A 25,246-nucleotide genomic window follows, 5' to 3' on the forward strand; every position below is an offset into this window, starting at 1 on the left:
TTTATAAGAGTATTTTTAAAGACTTGACTTCTATTATTTAAAAATCGTTTTATAAAATGTTCAAAATGTTTAAGAAATCAAATTTAGATCAAACGAGAACTAAATTCATACGTGATTATTGCAGGACCACAAGTTTCATTGATACCTTTTATAAAGAATACAATGACTATTACATCAACAGATGCAAGTTGTTTGCAAGAGAATTCTGGTTCCAGAGAACAGTGAAACTGATGTGGACAATAGCACACATGGCACAGAAAAAAACAAAACAAAATAAAAACAGAGTCAGTAATCCAGAACAACACTAAGTTAAAATCTATAGATATTGAATAGAAAGCATCACCTCTTCCTCTGAGATTTGAACATATGCGGAAAACTCCATTGAAGTTTTCATTATATTCGATTCATTTAAAAATGGAAGGATGTAATACACAAAGAATATAAGTTGTTGCCTGTGAAGAAAACTCAAAGCTGAAATGATGTCCTGAGCATGTAAATTTTGCCCTTTGTTGTTGATTAAGTAATCGTAGGAACTTAGTAACATGTTGCTTCACCTTAGTATCAAACTATGTATATATGTTCCCATTCTAACAGAATCATAGCATGAATAGCTTAAATTCAAGTGGCAATATGTCTTGTTTAGAGTGAAAAAGAGTAAAAAAACACGAAACCAACAAGTCTTGTTCATAATCCCATTAGATTTAAGGTTCATTTAATACTATTAAAAAAAAAAATTTTTTTTAATGTATGAACATCATCATCCAACTACAAATCAAATAGCAATTCATGTTCAATGAAAATTTTACAAGATCAGATTTTAAATTAAATACCCTTGAAAAGGGATTAATATACTATAAGAGAAACAAACTTATCCACATCTATGCAGTTGTCATTCTGCTTTCCAACAATAATAATACTTCCATCAGCTACTTGTCCGTATTCACTTAAATGTATACTAAATTATCTCCCTTGGTGTTAAATGCAAAATAATATACAGGATGTCCATAAAGTCTTTACAATTTTAATATTGTACCTTCTTTTGAGGAGTAGTGATTTTGAAGTGGTTCACTTTAACAAAATATCTGAAATACAAAACGTTATTAATAAAAACTTCAATAAACATTGGTTAAAATAAACAAAAACCGGTCTAGACATCTTCACTGTTTTCATAATAAAAATTGTTAAATTACAAAGAGACTTTATAAACACTCTAGACATACACTTCAAGACAAAAACACTGTATTATTAGACTAGATATACTGCTAAGACCACCGTACTTGTGTTACTTATGTTATTTAAACACTAGAGTTTCTACAGACGTAACTCATGCAAATGATGAAGACACAGCAGGAAAATTTTTTTATACTTACTGAAGTCACCTGGTTTGGCATGTGATAAATCTTTATAGAATTCTGTTCGATGGGATTTCTTTAGTCCTGTGCACAATCCAAAATCAGATAATTTGATATGACCCTGGAAATAAATTACAATAAAAAATGATTTTTGATAATTCAGTAAGTGTATGTCATTAACGCATAAAACTTGTTTTTATTTATGCAACTCGTTCTTAATTGAACTAGTAAATCTGAAAATTAAAAAAAAATATCAACAACAATAATAAAGATCATATGCATTGTTTGGATTATCCAGATTACTGTTCTTGTCTTTGATGTTATTCTCGTAATGTTTCAACGAATGTAATCTTTAATATTCAGGTGTGTTTTGTTGAACTCTGGAATTTGTACAGAATTTATAAACATAACCTTGTATTCTTAATCCATAGAAGTAGATTGTTCTTGTTCTGTCAGCCATGGAATTATTAATTATATTTTTAGTATAGCCTATTAAGAGGATTGAACCATCAACCCCCTGAGAACTGATTATTATTTAGCACTTTATCTGTCGCTCAATGGTCGGAGATTACATCAGCCGAAATATTCTAAGTCTAACCTGGGAGACGAAAACAATAGTCTAAATTATGCAAATTATCAAAATAAAAATAAGGACACATGTAGAATTCATGCAAATGAAAGGAACAGATTTAGCATCACACCATATTTCATGCCACACAAGCATGTCTTCCCCAAAAAACAAAACGTAGAACGTTATTGAAATGATTTACTATCAATGTAACATTAACATTTTGTTTTTCAATTATAAAATCGAACACAATTTATACTTATTTACAGAAAGAAAAAAACATTTTTTTAATGACAAAATTAGTTTTATTACAGCATAACAAAATCAATTTAAGAGCATGATGTAGTTTGTTTGAAGCATTGTGTGTAAACTTGAAACACAGGTAATATGAATATGTAGAATACTAAAATATTAAAATTTAAAAATAACTCTTGGTAGCTTCACTTCTTTAAATATATAAAACTAATACAGAAATGTATTGGGTTGCAAGAAGGAATGCTAAACAAGACGCATTTCATTTAAATCTTGAATTATTGCTTTAACCATATTTGTTTCCAATTTTCATTTTGTTCCCGAGGGTTGTATGTACGCATCAAGTAAAAATTATTTTTCTCAAGTGTTTTTATTTCCTTTATGTCAAGTTTTGCCTTAAAATTAGTTTAATAAAAACACAAATAACTTTTTACACTAAATAAAAAAAAAAAAAAGAGAAATGCCTGAAAATAACAAGATATCTTTTAAATTACAAAACCAATGCAAACAAAACTTATTTGAAAACCAAGCTAATTTGAAAACATGTTTTAAGTTTTATTTACATTTGGGAAGAGATGGGGTTTGTGAGTGGTGTCAGACATGGTGTCATGCTACATGCATCTCTTTCAGCAGCTTGGAAAACTTCTTACATTTTTAATTATAAAAAAAAAAAGGGGGAAAACATTAAGATAATAATCAAAAGAAACCTTACTTGAATTGTCACCAACAATCTGCCTACTTAGCAGAACCCAGAACTCAAAAAGAGCAGATTCTTTTTTTATTTTAACAAATTATTTTTAAAAAAACTTTATACTGAGACTAATTCAATTCATCAATACCATTTGAGAAGACATGATGTTTGATGTCAAATTTGGTGTTGTACTTGTTTTGGCATTCACCCTGGAGTGGTTGGGCTGGCTCCATCCATAGAGTTTGCCGTGTCCCGAACTAATGTGACTAGGCACGATGGTCCATCATAGCAGCAGATATAAAAGTTAGCTCATCATGATTCCAGGGGTAAACTCCATAGAGGCGAAGGCCTAGGATTAGTTCAGTATCATGTTTCATTGCTCTGAACCAGGTTTTTAACAGATTCCTGCATAATCTTTTCCAACCATGATGAGGGCTGGTTCAATGATTTTGTGGATGAAATCATCTGAGTGATAACAAAGAGTGTGACAAAACCAGTAAAGATGTCTCAAAATGAGAGCTTGTTGCAGAGAGGGTATTTTGCAGCGAGAATAAAAAACAGCATTTGAGATGAACTGCTGCTAACAAACACTGACGATGCAATGCAAACAATAATAAACACACACCTCAAGCTTTTGTAGGTTGCTTGCTCTCATCAATCAGGTTTAACAGCCATACAAGAGAATGGTGTGGACGAGAGTTTAATACATGCAGATTTTAGTACCAAGTTTGATTTCGGGTCTGAACCAAAGCAGAGATTAAAGATGGCAGAAATTGCTAATGTGATTGTTGATATCCTCCTCTACTTGATCTGTTTGATGTTAGCTAAAACTTACTTTCAGTTGTATGCCAGTGGCACTCACCCTAAGTGGGCTGAACCGGCTTGCCCTGTAAGAGGAAGCCTCATGATATCAAGTTCACAAGTGGTCCCCAGTTGCATGTATATTGCATGTATATCCTGATTAAGGATGACAACATTATGCTTTTGCAGTTTTTGCAAGAAGGTGTTTACATTCTCCTACATACAGCACCTGATATTCCTAAATCGTCACCCATCAAGTACTGACCAAGCTTAACATTGTTTAACTTTGGTTACATAACAAGAACCGATGTGTCAACATGATTATGTCCTATATTCCTTTCAGTTGCCAACATGATTGATGTGCTGAATTTACACAGGATCAAAACAAAAAACATCAAAGCCATCTTTATCTGATCTAAAAAAAATCAGTTTTAATTAAACATGTCTCCTCATATACTTAGAAAAAACACAAGATAATACAATCAATAACTCCATTTAATCGAATGCTCTAACGAAAGACTTGGTAAATGATTTTCATCAAACAGCTAATCAAAGAATATAAAAACAAAAAAGCTATTGACAATAATGATAATGATGTAAAGCCCATTTTCATGATTTTTCACAGTTGACTGATCCAACATGTAAGGGAATCGAAGAGAAGAAGCAAATTTACATGTTATATCATACAAAAAAAAAAAGCATGTCCAAGTAATGGTTGCATGAAATGTAAGATAATTGATATTTTGTTGTCAGGAGAGGAATTGATCTCATAGATAAATGAAAAATGAAATAAACAGATAGAGGAAGAGAAAAGAAGGAAGAGAGGGAAAGAGAAATGGAGAGATGAGAAAGATGGAAGGTTGGAGAGAAAAAGGGAAGGATGGAGAGTAAGAAACAAACAAATGGCCCATATCATTTAATTAGCTCAACCAGAAACCTATTCATGGAGTAGATGATATCAGTTCTATAAGTGTGTAAGTTATACGTTGGTATCAGAAGTTCTTTGTTACTCAAAGTAAACCAGTTTATCAAAAATAGATTTAGTTTTCCATAGCCATATACAAATAAAAAAAAGCAGATCATATTTCAGTCAGATAATGATGATACTTTTTTTTTTGTTTTGTTTCATTGTATTTTTATTTCCCATGTACTTTAAAGATTCACATTTGTTCAAAGAAAAAAAAAATTAAACCTACATAAACATCTTTATGGTTTCATTTTACTTCAAAGTCCTCAAAAATCAAGGGGCCCCATCTCTATATGAGATACATAGATATTTGAATAATCGATTACAGTTCTTTCATCTTTCAAACATTGAGTCTGTAAACATGCTAGGAATATTAATCTTTCTTACTTGTTGGTCAGTTAACTACGTTGTAGTACATTTTTCTTCTCATCTCTTAGTGTTACTGGATCCCAGGCCCAAAAAAGCTTTAAAATAAAGCTGTCTTGTTGTTTTCTTTAGGGCGACAACTTCATCGTTCCACACAGTAATGCTTTTCCTTGTTTCAAATCTCAACCTTTCAGACGACTATGTATGGAGCATAGTTGGAAATAAAAAAAAAAGTTAAGCACATACATGAATACTAAATGATCTATCAAAGTCTTAATTAGAGTAATGTCTAATATGACCATAGACTACTTGATCCTAGCCATGTAGGTGTTAAAAGCCATTATTGAAGCTGAAGGAGACTTGAATAAAATTACAAAATAATTATTCTCAGACTCATATGTTTTTCAGTCGCAAGACATCCGTTTTTAAGAGTCATTTTTGTCTACGTATAAGTCTGTTAATAAATACAGAATATTTAGTTGAAATTTTCAACTGCTAGTTTTACGCAGTTGCTTTTTTTCCTTTTTACTTATATAGTATGTATGCAAAATAAGGACCATACTTTCATCAGAATTTTCTGGGTAGTTTATGTTAGTTGTTGAAAGGTGCCAAACAAGTTTTGTGATTTTTTTTTTTTAAATGCAAATCTCGATCCTTTTCAGGTTATTCAATGCTGAATCCAGTAATTTTGGAAGAAGGTTGCATACTTCAAGTTTTTTTACATCTTTAAATATTTATTCATGGTGTTTGGTTTGCTTTTGTTTTTTGTATAGAAAAAAAAATGTTTTTGTTACTGATTTTGCAGAAAATGATTGAATTTTGCAAAGGGAAAAGAACAAAAAGACTATCATTAATGTTTGGTGCATTTTAGGTAAAAAAAAAAAAAAAAAGTATCTTCAGACATTCTGATTTGATAGCACTAGATCTAATCAAAGTATACATCCAAGAAAATTACAACTCTTCTGTTTTTGTCCCCTTTACATAGCCTATTTTGGACAGGGGAGCAAAAATGGATTATTATTACCTATTGTAAAAGATTCATTGTATACAAGTCATAACTTTACTCAGAGCTGGAAGGGGGAAACTTTAGACTCATACTTTTTCCACCAATATTAGTGCATAAATGATCACAATAAATTCACAAAGCTTTAAACTCAGCACAACTGATTTCAAAGTTTGTGATAGTATCCATTATGCCAATCAAGAACTCTTTCTCTCTAACCATCTTGTAAAGAAGACCAACAAGTGTTTTTGGGTAGAGCTATAAAATGAAAAACGATAACGAGAATGAAATGGTTCAAGTAAGAGGAAATACAATATCAACAAAGAAAGAAAGGTAAATAGAAAGAACATTTCATAACAAAGAGTTGGTCATGCCTGCCGCCGCCGCTGACGACTTACAGCCATAAAATCTAACGTGCATTACACCAATGGGAAAACGATGTTTTGTTTACGCTTGAGTAGAGAAAACGATTATGAACCATGACGGAGAATAAATGCACAAACATATCAGAGTGTTTAAAATGAAGTGTTTCAAAAGCAACCAGAGTTGGCCAATTGGAAAGCTACGAGATTTCTAAAGCCTCACATCAGTCATATACAGGCTGATTGGAAAATGGATCGAATAACTTGGAGATTCTATTTTAGACTAGCGAGGCGTACCCGGCGTTGCCCGGGTGTTTGTAGGTGTGTGTGTGGGGAAAAAAAAAAAAAAAAAAAAAAAGTAAGTATGAGGATCGAACTCAAACCGTTGAGGCAAAGTTGCAAATTAAAATGTGAAAAAATATATGTGCGACGTTAACCATTGTCCCACCGCGACATGCTAATGGAAACATGTTTGAATTTATTTAATTACTTGGATCTAGCAGGTGCCCGTTTTAATGAGTTAATGAGGTCAAGTTTGACTGCGAGATAGTATTCATTTACTGCTGAACGCTTCCCCCCCAAAAAAAAATGTTATAGGAAAAAACTAACCCACATGCGGCGAGTGAAAAATATTGAATATTTATCTTCCCGAAATCGAGCAAATTAAATAGACAGGCGAGCTTCGTTGTTAACTGTGAGATATTACGATTTATATGTGATATAAAAAGTTTTAAAAAGTTGTGAAGCGAGTGACCGCTTCTCTGAAAAAAGCCTTTTGTTGACATACAGAAAAAGCGAACACACACACATACATACATACATTTTCGTTTTTATATATATAGATGTGTAAAGAGGCCTGTGTATGGGGTTGCTTTTGTAATAGCAATCCACTACTAATTTCTTTTAGTGAAATATTTCTCCCACTACAATTTTTTCGGTTTATATAATCAAATCTTATTTACCTTTATGTGGTCTGTTGCATTCTGTTAGCTGAAATAAGAAGGTCCAACATCCACAGGATACCACCCAGATGCTCCATGATGACTATCAAAGAAGTCCCTACCGATCATGACATTCAGATATTTTTTCTTATATATAGCTTATATATTATTTGATGTCATTTTTCATAGTTTTGTTGTGTATGTGGCAACACCAGGGACAAGCTTATTTTATCTGATCTTATGGAGATTTTGTTTTTTGTTTTTTTTTTTATCCCATATACAGAAATAACAGTGCACTATCACACACATTGTGTACATTAGATGTTTACAATGAAAAATGTGGATTGTTATTTGTTTAAATTGTCTATAACTTTACAGTCATGAATGTCTGGATCTATATACACATAATCCCAAAGTTATACCATCGATTTTCCAAAGATCATTGACAGTGTGAAAAAAATAAAAATAAAAAAAATAATATATATATATATATATATATATATATATATATATATTTCCCCAAAATAAAATAAATTATTCATATTCTCCAGGTTTGTAGCATTAATACTACAAACAGCAACAACAAAAGCTGTCATTAGCATGGCTTTAAAAACCTGCTTGATTTCTAAGCTGGGCACAAATTGGAACAAACATTTAACTTCAATTCTAATTTCCCCATTTATAAACAATCTCTTATGCAAACAGAACACCTGTCCTGAAGGTTACAAAAGGGAATGCTCACCACTATTCTTCCTCTCTTAGACAGTTGGACCTTCTCATGTCTAACTCATCCACATCACGCAGTGCAACTTCTCTTTTGGTATGTAAACCAAACTATCCAAGCTCCTAACGTTGGCATTGCGAAGAAGACTTCCATATCCAACATGAGAACCAACATATACATGTTTATATAATTACAATACACATATGCTCACAAACCATACATGTATTCAACCTTTGTTTTATTTAACAGCATCTCAATCCTTTTCAGGTTATTTAATGCGGAATTCAGTAAATTTAGAAAACGTTTTTATGCTTCAAGTTCTTCAGGTCTTCAAATATTTATTCATTTGTCTAGTTGTTTTGTTTTATGGCATATCGACACTTTTCCAGACATTTAATGCTGAATCCAGTAAATTTGGAAGCTTCAAGTTTTTTTCTATCTTTAAATATTTATCCATGGTTTATTCGTTTTTTTTTTTGTATAGGAAAAAAAATTGTTTTTGACTTTGCAGAACAGGATTCAAACAATATGTACATACATTCTTTTAAGAATATTCTCCTAATATGAACTCTTTTCCTGTTTCCTACAACCAGAACATTTATCTTATCCAATATATGGAATCTCCAACCTTTTTTTCTTTCCAACCTACAGGACACATTCTATTAAGACCCATCTGTATTTTACATGTTAATGAAGATGACCATATAATGTGGCATGTCAGAATGAGACTGTCTACATGGTTGCTTCACTTTTTTATTTTATTTTTTTATTCTCACCTTAGACAATCAATGTTTTTATCAAAACTGACAGTGTTTATTTTTATTGTTATTTAAATTGAATGATTTTTTTTCCTAATAAAAAAATGATTAGACAATGGAGGAAAACACCAAAATGTTGGAGAACACTGACACACAAACAAGTTTTCATTAAAAAAAAAAATAAATGTGGGGGGTGGGGACAAGACAAAATGAGAATAATAAATACAATTGAGTGCAAACAGCCATAGAAAGATAATTAAAAAGAAAAAAGAAACGTTGCTGGATCCAGAACAAATCTTCAATATGAAAACACTAAAAGAAACAGACTCTTCAAAAAATCAGATACGTCAACTGCTGCTTTTATGGACACTAAAAACAATAAGCATTCAAGAGCTCCCTATGTGATGAATATTTCGAAAAAAAAAAAAAAAAAAAAAAAAGGTTGATTTTTGTTTTATAGCATGTCAACCATTTTAGGGTTATTTAATGCTAAATCCAATAATTTTGGAAAAGTTTTTATGCTTCAAGTTCTGTTTGGTTCGATTGTTTTGTAGAAAAAATGTTTTTGTTTTTGACTTTGTAGAACCTGATGGAATTTTGCAAATGGAAAAGAAAAAAAATATCAATATTTGGTACATCTTTGTTCAGGAAGCCAGTATCATCAGACAGCCTTAATTTGTCATAATGAATATGTGAAATGTTTTTGACCCCTGATGGGGGGTATGAAGCCAATGATTTTGACGATCGTTTTTATAACCACAAGTCATGGTGAGCAACCAATGAAAAGCTTCTAAAGTTACTATAAAAATTTTCGAATTTTAGATTCAATCAGTTTGCTGCCATCTTTGTTACTGGCAATTACACTCAGGATCTGATCTAAACTACACTGCTTCTTCACCGCCATCTGTTCAACATAATGTTTCAAAACTTAACAGAATATTTTATGTAGCTATAGTCTCACATGCAGAGATGTGCAGGATGACAAGAACCCAAATAGTATCATGTAATTAGTAAATTTTTTAATGAGAAAAAATAAACAAATTGTTACTAAAATATGGAGTGTATTGTTACTTGCTCCTCAAATGTTAACTATTCAATAAATAAATATATATATATATATATATATATATATATATATATCTTTTTTTATGACATTGGGATGATTATAAAGAATCAACCAATATTTTACATGTTTTTCTTTTCTCAAGAAAGATTTTCTAAGAATCTTTTTCAACTGACACTCATCTACCTACAACAGCTAACAATTACTCTTCCCTGTCTGCGCTTAAAGCTGAACAAATTCCATGATCAAAGTTTCTTTCCAAGAACTGCACGTCTATGGAACATTATTGCGGGGCTGCTTCTCAGTTGACTATACCATCATTTTCAAGTCTAATGTAAACAAGTTTCTGTTGAGCTGTCCTCTTAAAGAAACAAACACTACTGAAGTTCCACAATTACTGATAATCACAATGTCTCACCATTCACTAATCATTAACCCTTATCCTCGAGTGGTTTTTGGCCTTGATTAGTGATGAACCCACCCCTCCCTAATTGGACCCCCCCTCCAAAAAAAAACAAAACAAACAAAAAAACTGATCTTATCTTTTACCGATTACTTCCAATAAAATAACAGCATTTTTATTCATTTATTGTATTCAACCTTGCATTATTGAGATTTTAAGTTTATCTTTTGTCTGCTTTAAGTGCATCATGTATTGTCATCACTAGGTTTACTATCAGAAACGAAAGTATACAAAGTAATAAAATAGCTTTTCACATTTCGTAAGTGACTACTTTTTAATTTGATGGCTCTGCTCAGGATTCCTTGCAACTCATTTATCATGATATCTAAAATGACAACAAAATGATTAAAAAATAAAATAAAAAAGTTCCTTTTAAGTAGGTTTAAATTTAAAAGAAAATGTAATTTTCTACATGAAGCCCCATTTTTCAATAGATTGGCTAGCATTAAGTATCGATTTACACAAAGCGCATGATTTTATAATTCACTCTAATAGAAATCGTTTCATTTGAAAAGTAAAATCTTCCAACATGGAATTATATATAAAAAAACAAAATTATTTCTGTCTGCTGTTAATGCTTTCTCAATCCAACAGAAGCCTAAGACCCATGACAATTACAAAACACCAAAAATGTTATGCTCGTCAATGTTTTAACCGAGGATTGATTATTTAGATTATTCAGACTACTGTTTTCATCTCGAATGTTATTTTCACAATGATTCAGCTGATCCAACTTCTGACTTTCTTTAGGCGTATTTTGTCGAAAATTGGAATCATATCTGTCAAACTCAGGAATCCACATAGAACTCTGAACAGAACCCTTTATTTAATCTATGAGGATGGCATACTCTCATTCTACCAGCCATGACCAAGTAGGGGTCTTGAGTAATTTGCAATTGTATTCGAGTATCGGTTGCACTGAGGATTGAACCTTTAACCTCCAGAAGAGTGGCCTTTATAATTTCCATTTTACTAAGTACTTTATCAGTTATACTGTGGGTCCAAGTTTACAAGTTGGAGGTTACGTTGGTCAAAACATTGTGAAAACCTCACTCAAGATGAGAATAGTAAAAAAATAAAAAGTAATAGTAATTTATTTATTTTTTCAAGTTGAGTTGATTGGCAGAAGATTTGAAAAAGTATGAAGAGTACTTGGTAATGTGTGTTTGTGTGCGCACACTCGCATGCGTCTCAATGTTTGTTTGTTTAAGCAGAAAATGTAATTTCCTTAACTGTCATCCAAAGATGCAGGTTTTCTGACTAACAAAGCCTGAATTACTGCTATTATCAAGTATCATTCAAAGCAGTTTACCTCTCAGTAGAGATAGTGAAGATAAAAAAAAGGGGGGGGGGCATTTGTACTCAAACTTTTAAATTAAAAGATTAATAGCATATATGTACTAAAAACAGAATAGCATTTAAGTCAGTCTAAAGTCTTGGTCAGAAAATGATTCCTACTTTTATGAAGATAAAAATAAAGAAACACCTATCAATAGTAAAATAACCATTTAACCTTCAAACTTTTGGACTTTTATATTTAAAATCCATTATCTGTTTGATTGATGTCCTTCTGTCTTATAAAGAGACAATGGATACCTTCTGAAAAGGTGCCAGCACAATGAAGAGTTCATTAAATTATACCACTGTTACAATAAATGGTTGATCAATTTATTACTCAATCATTCTATTATGTTAGCTATTATATATTCTATTATATGTTAGCTATTATATATTCTATTATATGTTAGCTATTATATATTCTATTATATGTTAGCTATTATATATTCTATTATATGTTAGCTATTATATATTCTATTATATGTTAGCTATTATATATTCTATTATATGTTAGCTATTATATATTCTATTATATGTTAGCTATTATATATTCTATTACATGTTAGCTATTATATATTCTATTACATGTTAGCTATTATATATTCTATTACATGTTAGCTATTATATATTCTATTACATGTTAGATATTATATATTCTATTACATGTTAACTATTATATATTCTATTATATGTTAGCTATTATATATTCTATTATATGTTAGCTATTATATATTCTATTATATGTTAGCTATTATATATTCTATTATATGTTAGCTATTATATATTCTATTATATGTTAGCTATTATATATTCTATTACATGTTAACTATTATATATTCTATTATATGTTAACTATTATATATTCTATTATATGTTAGCTATTATATATTCTATTATATGTTAGCTATTATATATTCTATTACATGTTAACTATTATATATTCTATTATATGTTAGCTATTATATATTCTATTATATGTTAACTATTATATTATATATTCTATTATATGTTAACTATTATATATTCTATTATATGTTAGCTATTATATATTCTATTACATGTTAACTATTATATATTCTATTATATGTTAGCTATTATATATTCTATTATATGTTAGCTATTATATATTCTATTATATGTTAGCTATTATATATTCTATTACATGTTAACTATTATATATTCTATTATATGTTAGCTATTATATATTCTATTATATGTTAACTATTATATTATATATTCTATTATATGTTAACTATTATATATTCTATTATATGTTAGCTATTATATATTCTATTACATGTTAGCTATTATATATTCTATTGCATGTTAACTATTATATATTCTATTATATGTTAACTATTATATATTCTATTATACGTTAACTATTATATATTCTATTAAATGTTAGCTATTATATATTCTATTATATGTTAACTATTATATATTCTATTATATGTTAACTATTATATATTCTATTACATGTTAACTATTATATATTCTATTATATGTTAGCTATTATATATTCTATTACATGTTAACTATTATATATTCTATTATATGTTAGCTATTATATATTCTATTATATGTTAACTATTATATTATATATTCTATTATATGTTAACTATTATATATTCTATTACATGTTAACTATTATATATTCTATTATATGTTAGCTATTATATATTCTATTATATGTTAACTATTATATTATATATTCTATTATATGTTAGCTATTATATATTCTATTATATGTTAGCTATTATATATTCTATTATATGTTAGCTATTATATATTCTATTATATGTTAGCTATTATATATTCTATTATATGTTAGCTATTATATATTCTATTATATGTTAGCTATTATATATTCTATTATATGTTAGCTATTATATATTGTATTATATGTTAGCTATTATATATTCTATTACATGTTAGCTATTATATATTCTATTACATGTTAACTATTATATATTCTATTACATGTTAACTATTATATATTCTATTACATGTTAACTATTATATATTCTATTACATGTTAACTATTATATATTCTATTACATGTTAACTATTATATATTCTATTACATGTTAGCTATTATATATTCTATTACATGTTAGCTATTATATATTCTATTACATGTTAGCTATTATATATTCTATTACATGTTAGCTATTATATATTCTATTACATGTTAGCTATTATATATTCTATTGCATGTTAGCTATTATATATTCTATTACATGTTAGCTATTATATATTCTATTACATGTTAACTGTTATATATTCTATTATATGTTAGCTATTATATATTCTATTACATGTTAGCTATTATATATTCTATTACATGTTAGCTATTATATATTCTATTACATGTTAGCTATTATATATTCTATTATATGTTAGCTATTATATATTCTATTACATGTTAGCTATTATATATTCTATTACATGTTAACTATTATATATTCTATTATATGTTAACTGTTATATATTCTATTATATGTTAACTATTATATATTCTATTACATGTTAACTATTATATTATATATTCTATTATATGTTAACTATTATATATTCTATTATATGTTAACTATTATATATTCTATTATATGTTAACTATTATATATTCTATTACATGTTAACTATTATATTATATATTCTATTACATGTTAACTATTATATATTCTATTATATGTTAACTATTATATATTCTATTATATGTTAACTATTATATATTCTATTATATGTTAACTATTATATATTCTATTATATGTTAGCTATTATATATTCTATTACATGTTAACTATTATATATTCTATTATATGTTAACTATTATATATTCTATTACATGTTAACTATTATATATTCTATTATATGTTAACTATTATATATTCTATTATATGTTAACTATTATATATTCTATTATATGTTAACTATTATATATTCTATTACATGTTAACTATTATATATTCTATTATATGTTAACTATTATATATTCTATTACATGTTAACTATTATATTATATATTCTATTATATGTTAACTATTATATATTCTATTATATGTTAACTATTATATATTCTATTATATGTTAACTATTATATATTCTATTACATGTTAACTATTATATTATATATTCTATTATATGTTAACTATTATATATTCTATTATATGTTAGCTATTATATATTCTATTATATGTTAGCTATTATATATTCTATTATATGTTAGCTATTATATATTCTATTATATGTTAGCTATTATATATTCTATTATATGTTAGCTATTATATATTCTATTATATGTTAGCTATTATATATTCTATTATATGTTAGCTATTATATATTCTATTATATGTTAGCTATTATATATTCTATTATATGTTAGCTATTATATATTCTATTATATGTTAGCTATTATATATTCTATTATATGTTAGCTATTATATATTCTATTACATGTTAGCTATTATATATTCTATTACATGTTAGCTATTATATATTCTATTACATGTTAGCTATTATATATTCTATTACATGTTAACTATTATATATTCTATTATATGTTAGCTATTATATATTCTATTATATGTTAGCTATTATATATTCTATTATATGTTAGCTATTATATATTCTATTATATGTTAGCTATTATATATTCTATTACATGTTAACTATTATATATTCTATTATATGTTAGCTATTATATATTCTATTATATGTTAACTATTATATTATATATTCTATTATATGTTAACTATTATATATTCTATTATATGTTAGCTATTATATATTCTATTACATGTTAACTATTATATATTCTATTATATGTTAGCTATTATATATTCTATTATATGTTAGCTATTATATATTCTATTATATGTTAGCTATTATATATTCTATTACATGTTAACTATTATATATTCTATTATATGTTAGCTATTATATATTCTATTATATGTTAACTATTATATTATATATTCTATTATATGTTAACTATTATATATTCTATTATATGTTAGCTATTATATATTCTATTACATGTTAGCTATTATATATTCTATTGCATGTTAACTATTATATATTCTATTATATGTTAACTATTATATATTCTATTATACGTTAACTATTATATATTCTATTAAATGTTAGCTATTATATATTCTATTATATGTTAACTATTATATATTCTATTATATGTTAACTATTATATATTCTATTACATGTTAACTATTATATATTCTATTATATGTTAGCTATTATATATTCTATTACATGTTAACTATTATATATTCTATTATATGTTAGCTATTATATATTCTATTATATGTTAACTATTATATTATATATTCTATTATATGTTAACTATTATATATTCTATTACATGTTAACTATTATATATTCTATTATATGTTAGCTATTATATATTCTATTATATGTTAACTATTATATTATATATTCTATTATATGTTAGCTATTATATATTCTATTATATGTTAGCTATTATATATTCTATTATATGTTAGCTATTATATATTCTATTATATGTTAGCTATTATATATTCTATTATATGTTAGCTATTATATATTCTATTATATGTTAGCTATTATATATTCTATTATATGTTAGCTATTATATATTCTATTACATGTTAGCTATTATATATTCTATTACATGTTAACTATTATATATTCTATTACATGTTAACTATTATATATTCTATTACATGTTAACTATTATATATTCTATTACATGTTAACTATTATATATTCTATTACATGTTAACTATTATATATTCTATTACATGTTAGCTATTATATATTCTATTACATGTTAGCTATTATATATTCTATTACATGTTAGCTATTATATATTCTATTACATGTTAGCTATTATATATTCTATTACATGTTAGCTATTATATATTCTATTGCATGTTAGCTATTATATATTCTATTACATGTTAGCTATTATATATTCTATTACATGTTAACTGTTATATATTCTATTATATGTTAGCTATTATATATTCTATTACATGTTAGCTATTATATATTCTATTACATGTTAGCTATTATATATTCTATTACATGTTAGCTATTATATATTCTATTATATGTTAGCTATTATATATTCTATTACATGTTAGCTATTATATATTCTATTACATGTTAACTATTATATATTCTATTATATGTTAACTGTTATATATTCTATTATATGTTAACTATTATATATTCTATTACATGTTAACTATTATATTATATATTCTATTATATGTTAACTATTATATATTCTATTATATGTTAACTATTATATATTCTATTATATGTTAACTATTATATATTCTATTACATGTTAACTATTATATTATATATTCTATTACATGTTAACTATTATATATTCTATTATATGTTAACTATTATATATTCTATTATATGTTAACTATTATATATTCTATTATATGTTAACTATTATATATTCTATTATATGTTAGCTATTATATATTCTATTACATGTTAACTATTATATATTCTATTATATGTTAACTATTATATATTCTATTACATGTTAACTATTATATATTCTATTATATGTTAACTATTATATATTCTATTATATGTTAACTATTATATATTCTATTATATGTTAACTATTATATATTCTATTACATGTTAACTATTATATATTCTATTATATGTTAACTATTATATATTCTATTACATGTTAACTATTATATTATATATTCTATTATATGTTAACTATTATATATTCTATTATATGTTAACTATTATATATTCTATTATATGTTAACTATTATATATTCTATTACATGTTAACTATTATATTATATATTCTATTACATGTTAACTATTATATATTCTATTATATGTTAACTATTATATATTCTATTATATGTTAACTATTATATATTCTATTATATGTTAGCTATTATATATTCTATTATATGTTAACTATTATATATTCTATTATATGTTAACTATTATATATTCTATTACATGTTAACTATTATATATTCTATTATATGTTAACTATTATATATTCTATTATATGTTAACTATTATATATTCTATTATATGTTAACTATTATATATTCTATTATATGTTAACTATTATATATTCTATTATATGTTAACTATTATATATTCTATTACATGTTAACTATTATATATTCTATTACATGTTAACTATTATATATTCTATTATATGTTAACTATTATATATTCTATTATATGTTAACTATTATATATTCTATTATATGTTAACTATTATATATTCTATTACATGTTAACTATTATATATTCTATTATATGTTAGCTATTATATATTCTATTATATGTTAGCTATTATATATTCTATTACATGTTAACTATTATATATTCTATTATATGTTAACTATTATATATTCTATTATATGTTAACTATTATATATTCTATTACATGTTAACTATTATATATTCTATTATATGTTAACTATTATATATTCTATTATATGTTAACTATTATATTATATATTCTATTATATGTTAACTATTATATATTCTATTATATGTTAACTGTTTAAATAAAGCCTTCCATAACTTATTTTCTTAATTTTTGAAAATGAAATTCTTAAAACAAGTGACCAAGATGACAGACTTCATGAAAGATTCCATAAAGAATAAACTTTGAATTTTCATTCTCTTCTAATTCTTTAACCCCTGATTTTGGCATGTTTTTTTGAAGGGAAAGAGTTATAGCTTAGCAGAAAACAAAAGCATTTGGTGAGAGGTTCAGGCTTCAAAATTAATTATGTAATTATTTCACAAAAAATAACGTAAATCCTATTTAATTATGGTGAAATTTACTTCAAAATGAAATTTAAAAATGCTAGGATTTTTTTTTTTAAATAAAAATATTTAAAAAGCAAAAAAACAAAATTGAAAGAAACTATTGAAAATAGAAATTATTAGTGAAGCTTACAGTTATATAGTAAAGTAGAAGTATCTGTGTCCTGCATTGCCCAGAAAAAATTAAGTTTTGAAGAAAAGTATTTTTTTGTTTTTTGGTAAAACTGATCATTTATACCTAACATATCTTTTGGTATTGCTTAAGCAGTAATAATCTGACAGGTGACTAGAAGTAATGCTGGGACAAGTGGAGAAGAGCTGGTTTTATTTCAGAATTTTCTTCTACATAAGTTTCCCTATATATATATATATATATATATATATATATATATATATATATATATATATATATATACACACACACACACACTTTCCAAATGTTGACAATTTGATACCAAAATACTCTCAAACAGCAGCAAAAGTCCACCCTGTCACTGAAGAGGGATCTAAATGCTGAAGGTTTTTCTATTATAATAGATTCTTTCCTCAGACTTTACAATTCTTTTCCTGCTGTTTCTGTGACTATACCAACGTATATAATTTTAAATACAATGTAAACAAACATCTTGCTACCCAACTCCCCACCTATAAATCAGGTATACCTAGGAGATTAGTTTATGAGTTCACCTTCTTCAGTAAAGTTGTTTGCATTCCCTCATAAAACAAAAAAAATTTTTGACATGTAAAATTCTATATAGTTTCAAGACCTCATAATAAGACTAATGTATTCCAATTGGATTACTCAATCAGAAAATGCATCTCAAAATTAGGCTACATCATATGTAGAATTTATGACTACAACTATCTCTTGCAATTAATCTAAAACTTTATATTCCAAATCAAACTTTACAAATACAAGAAATACTCTACAAAATACTAAAATACTTTATAAACACAATTGCAAAAAAGAAAGTTTCCAAAAATGGTTATGAGCCTCAAAAGAGAATTTCTGCAAGAAATGAAACGATAGAAATAAGAAAATAGATGTTCAGATTTCTTTTTGAAAAAAAAAAAAAAAAAAAAAAAAAAATTGTAGACGTTTTGAAAACATGTACAAATCTCAAGATAAAGCTGCCAGCTAAATGTTAGACAAGTTTTAAAAAAAGTATATCAGAATTGCAAATATAAAAAAACAGGATATCGTAATATGCATATATGCAAAAATTTAGCTGATGCAGAGAATTAAGATAAGCTGATGCTAAGACGACACAAGACAAATTTGTGAAAGCTGACCAACAACAGTCAAGAAAAACAGAAAACACAGTGAAATATGAAGAATTGAAAATATCATGGACACATGTCTATGTGTGTGCATACGTATGTATATATTCATATATATATATATATGAATATATATGAATATATATATATATATATACACACACTAATTCATATGGTGTAAATATCAAAACAATTGCAACTACTCTTCGGATTTTTTTCTGGATTTAAGTAATCATACCCAAATTCTTTTTTTCTTTTCAAGTTAACGAGTTCTCCTTTCTTCTAAGGAGTCAGAGCAGAAAATAGTCAAAATTGACATAATTATATGATGGTTTATGTATGTGCTATGAAACAGGTGCTGTCAAGAATTGAACATTTTAACATGATGAAATAAATAAATGGCAAAATGAACAGCATCTTTGCATCTGGAATATAGACTTTACATCATATATATAAAGTAATATATTATGAATACTTTTGTTTCAGTACTTATTCAATCATGCATAATACACGATTATAACTTAGAAGTATTATAAAAATACACTAATGAAAAATAAGCTACACAGAAACGTTTTCCTTTAATTTCAGAGAGAAGCACCGAGCTAATTACCTAGCATTACATTGCATGATCGTTTTTATAATCAAGTAGTGTTCACTCTAGCTTCCAACTAGAAGCCCTTGATTTTATTCACTTTTCATTACATATACATTTATTTAAAAAAATAAATAAAGCCTGTGTGTGTGTGTGTGTGTGTGTGTGTGTGTGTGTGTGTGTGTGTGTGTGTGTGTGTGTGTGTGTGTGTGTGTGTGTGTGTGTGTGTGTGTGTGTTTTTTGTTTTTTCAAAAAAACACTGCTATTCACCATTATGTATTTCTTTCCCATTCAGGTATCACACAAGCATCTGAACACATGCACACACAATCACAAAGGTTAACTCCATTGTTATGCACTGCCATGTCGGACAAGCAAAAGTGTCAACAATAGTCATCTGAACGTAGTGTATTACAAAGAGCCAACAGCTTCAAGCTGTAGCAGCAGGAGAAGGAAGAGGAAGATAAGGTCACGAAATAAGATGGCAGAGAGGTGCCAGAAGAGTGGTATGTGGGGAGGAGGGGTGTATGCGAAGGAGTCAGGGGAAGAACAGTTAGGTTAAAATGGCAGGCCAATCTTGCTCTTCATGCCAGGAGAAACAATACTAATGTAAAGGATTTTCTCTGCTTTTATGTCTTAACATTTTGTGGCAAAATGAAAGGAACCGCTTTTTAAAGAAAGATTAGAAAGCTTTGATCTTTCACAATTAGTAATTTATAGCAGAGATAAAAGAAAATTCATGATGTAGTTCATTGAATAAAGTGGGTGCAAATTTATATATATTTACATGTATATTCTATAACTATCCCCTTTCTTTCTCTAAAGACTATGGATACCCTCTGAAAGGGACTCTGAAAAATTACTTATAGTAACAATTTCTGACCCGGCATTGATTAAGGAGAATTTCATGATGACTGGGAGCAATGTTAAGATAAGCAAAAAAGAATGCACTATTTATAGACTAATTACCTTCACAAAGTTTGAAAATCTTTTTTATTTTACTACTAGCAGGCCACCTGACGTTGCCTGGTTGTAAAATACGCATAAATACATTTTAACTAATACAGAATTCTTATTTATTATAAACAGAAATACCGTAGCTATTAAACATAATGCCAACTTTAAAAAAATAAAGGAAGGAAGAAACTGAAACATGTGCATGCTAGTATGATTTTTCTAAACAGTTCACTTGTCATAAAAAAATTTAAAAAATACACAAACTGAGATTGTAACCAAAATTTAAAGACAGTGAATTAAGTATGATAACCATTAGACCAGCTTTACACAACTTTTAAAAAAGTGTTTTCAAACCTACTTATTAAGTAATCTGTCATGTGAACGATTCATGCATACACAGTAATGAAACAGTTAAGATAAAAATCCGATGACTCACATCCATGCACTAATTTTTCAATTTTGACCCCTTAGTAACCTTTTTTCTGGATGACAACAGATTAAAAAAGTTTTCTACATGTCTGAAATGTGGAAATTGCTAAATTTTAAGTTTGTAAATCAAAAATTCATTGAGTATATAGGTTGAGAAGTGTTCTCACACACATACATTCTCACTTTTATAGATATATAGATTTGACTTGAGGGGAAGGAGGATGGATTCATACCTTCCCAAAGATATTAAAATGCACTCATTCAACTTAAAATAATGAAAATGCAATTTCAAATTTAAGCATTTGTTACTAGCTTTCATTTTGTTTTCAATACATGCCTTGATACGGCTTTCTAAACTATCTATTTTTCATATTTAAACAATGTTTCTAATGGACTAGAACATGCCTTCTATTATATAAAGGACAGTCATCTGTTTATGTGTGGTTGTACATCTGCTAAAAACTTATCTGCATCGAACAGGCCAAAATTAGAAAATGTGGCCTCTTGGACACATAATATTGAAAAATTAGAAAAAAAAAAAAAAAAAAAAAAAAAATCATTTCATATAAAAATGTCGTTTTGCTTGAAGAGGGGGCAGGTAAAACCTTGGTTTTGATGCTGTTTGTTAATCGCGTATGCACAAACGGTCAATTAATCATTTTATTTCAAAAAGCTTAATTTGCAACGTCATAATGTGTCATTGTGGTCCGATGTTCGTTTTTGAACTCTACTTTTGCAAGTTCGCGTCCACGATGTGACATTTTTTATTTTTTCCTCTTATCTTTTAAAATTTTCAACTTTTTTTTTTTTTTTTTTTTTTTTTTTACACACGTCCACCACACTGCATTTTTTTTTTCTTGTAATAATATAAGATGGTACTCAAGTCCCATTTTTTTAAAACCATATTTACAACCAGGCACACCCTCCACTAGTTTTCTTATAAAACAGACATGGATGGTTGATTTTTCTTTTGCAATGGTCATCTGACTTGTTCCTGCAAATGGATAGACTTCAGTTTTCCCTATGCAGAATTCTAAATTGAATACACAAGAACAATGGTCATAAAGAAAGGAAAAGTGACAAAAAGCCATCTTGCATAAATTTGAAAATAAAGTTTTATTCCAAAAATATATTGTATATAAAAAACAAAAAAATTCCCTCTGTGCAATTTGTTATCAGATTTATTTCGTTTTTCAATGCTTACATCGATATGTCTTTCTAAATATTTATTATTCATATTTGAACAATACTTTTAATCGACTAGATTTCTTTTTCTTGCAGAGATGTTTGGATGCAGCTAAAATGAGATGCACCTTTTCAATATACAAGACTATATTGAAAAGGTGCCTCTTTGAACGATCAAACTGAAGATTTACTGATTGATGAATGAAGCCTCTCATAGAAATGTTGAGACCCATCTAAAACTGGTTTATAATTCTTAAAAATATGATCCAAAATATACAGGATCTGATCCATAACAATGGTTTAAATGACAAAATGAATTCCACATAACTATCTGACAAAATAAAGAAAACCTGAAGTCTTTAACGCTTTGAAATTGAGGTTCAAAATTTTGTTACATTTGTGATACATGGAGCAGGTACTAATGTGATTGCAAGAATTTTCTTTTCTTTTTACACAGGAATCACCACTTATCAAGGCTCATAGGCCACTCGAGGATAAGGGTTAATGAGTATACATTAGGCAATGTGTTTATAGCGTATTAAAAATAAGTAGTGGGAATTTTGTAAATTGAATTACTTAGGGGGATGGTTCATCAAAAACTTGTTTATGTTGGACTTGAAGACAATTAGATTGTAGTCAGCTGGAAAGCAGGCAATCGGAAGAGAGTTCCACAGGCATGCAGTTCTAAGAAGCTTTGTTCATGGAATCTACATTTAGGCACAGATAAAGATTGTGGGAAATTATTGATATTGGTTTGGGCTAGACGAGTGTTTTTCGTGAAAGTTTGGCAAGGGGCACAATAGATTGAAGCTCAGCTGAGCACTTGGCATAAGAGTGAATTGAATAAGTTCAGGGAATTTCTGTCATTTCTAATCAGAGTAATGATATTTGAATGATACAATGGATGTGTAATGTGACATGGCTTTTTGAAAGATATTTAAATGATGCCTCTAATAAACTAGAACATTCCTTTAACTTGTACACCTAGTAAAAGTTGGCTTTTTTTTTCTTTTTTTTTTTTCGAGGCAGTCTTGCTGAATTCTGACCAAATACACAGGAACAATGGTTATGACAAAAGTAACAAAAAACCTCTAAACTTCAAGATTAAGTTTTACTCAGAAATATTGTTTATAAAAAATGTATATATTCTGTCTTAAAATATTTTTAGGTTTTATTTCATTTTCAAGATATGCTGTGAAGCTGTAGCAGTTACATGAGGGAATAATTTGAAATCAATGCACACCACCAAAACTTAATGCCAAAAATAAAATTCAAACCAGTTTCAAAGTTGATTGCCTCCTTATCGGATGCGTTATTTCACAACGAGCAGCTTGCTGAGATGGAATTCCAGGATACAGCATTTGTTTATCTACAAAAGCTAGCTTACCACACAATTCTCGTTCTGTTCTAGTATTTCCTTGAATAAAAGTTGATGCATATTTAGTAGTGGCGATGTTCGTGTTGCTTATGGAAGATGGTGACCCTTTCTTATTCAATATCAGTCTGATGTGGTCAAACAACTAACTTTACCAGCTTACTTTCTTCTAACTTGACTTTCTTCCTAACCAATCATCTCATCTATAATATAAATCTCACCTGTCTGTTTAAATGTATGTATGTATGTATATCTGCCTAAAATTTTCGACAGCGGCGATGGATTTTCACAAGATAGGTATCGCTTTGAAGCTTAACAAATATCGAAAAATTGGCTAAAACACTTAATTCCTTCGCCCTAAACTGGGCACTTTTCTACAAGGAAGGGTCGCTTTTTTCGCCAATATTTTCTAAAGTTATTCCCTCTTTTAGATGGACTAGCCTTAATTTAAACCTTCGCCACTTCGAGTTTGGCTATGGATGTAATGGAAAACACATCATCCCCCCCCCCCACCATTCTTTTCCTCCTTCGTGGTATGGGTTCGAGCCTGCCGGCCTACTACCACTTTTTTTGCCCAACACACAACTCCAAACACCCGGGCAACACCGGACATCCAGGCTAGTTAACCAATAAAACTAAAAAGCTATTAAGGTTGTTCAAAAGTTATTTTGTGATACCATTAAAGGACAAGGAGGAGCAGGTGCTAAGAGTTAAAAGTGGGTGGAATAATTTTTTTGTTTTGTTTAACAGCATATCAACCCTTTGTGGGTTATTTAATGCCGAATCCAATTATTTTGGGAATAGTATTCGATGTTGTATCCAGTTATTTTATATGAATTTTTTTATTCTTCCAGCTTCTTGTATTTTCAATCGTTAGTTCGTAGCTTTTGGTTTGATTGTTTTATAGTCGATTTTGTCATTTTTTT

General features: G+C 27.3%; 1 protein-coding gene across 13 annotated transcripts in view; it reads right to left on the reverse strand.

The window, feature by feature from the left end:
• LOC145276974 (serine/threonine-protein kinase tricornered-like) overlaps nt 1-25,246 on the reverse strand; it is a 582,645-nt gene that overhangs the window by 33,530 nt on the left and 523,869 nt on the right. For all 13 annotated transcript variants that reach the window (XM_080128524.1, XM_080128529.1, XM_080128525.1 and 10 more), the window contains one exon: nt 1,371-1,473. In XM_080128524.1, the coding sequence (XP_079984650.1) occupies nt 1,371-1,473 (103 nt within the window). The remainder of the gene's footprint in view (nt 1-1,370; nt 1,474-25,246) is intronic.

Source organism: Euprymna scolopes, chromosome 5 (genome assembly GCF_053919585.1).
Source record: "Euprymna scolopes isolate OS-2025 chromosome 5, ASM5391958v1, whole genome shotgun sequence".
Classification (NCBI taxonomy): Eukaryota; Metazoa; Mollusca; class Cephalopoda; order Sepiida; family Sepiolidae; genus Euprymna; species Euprymna scolopes.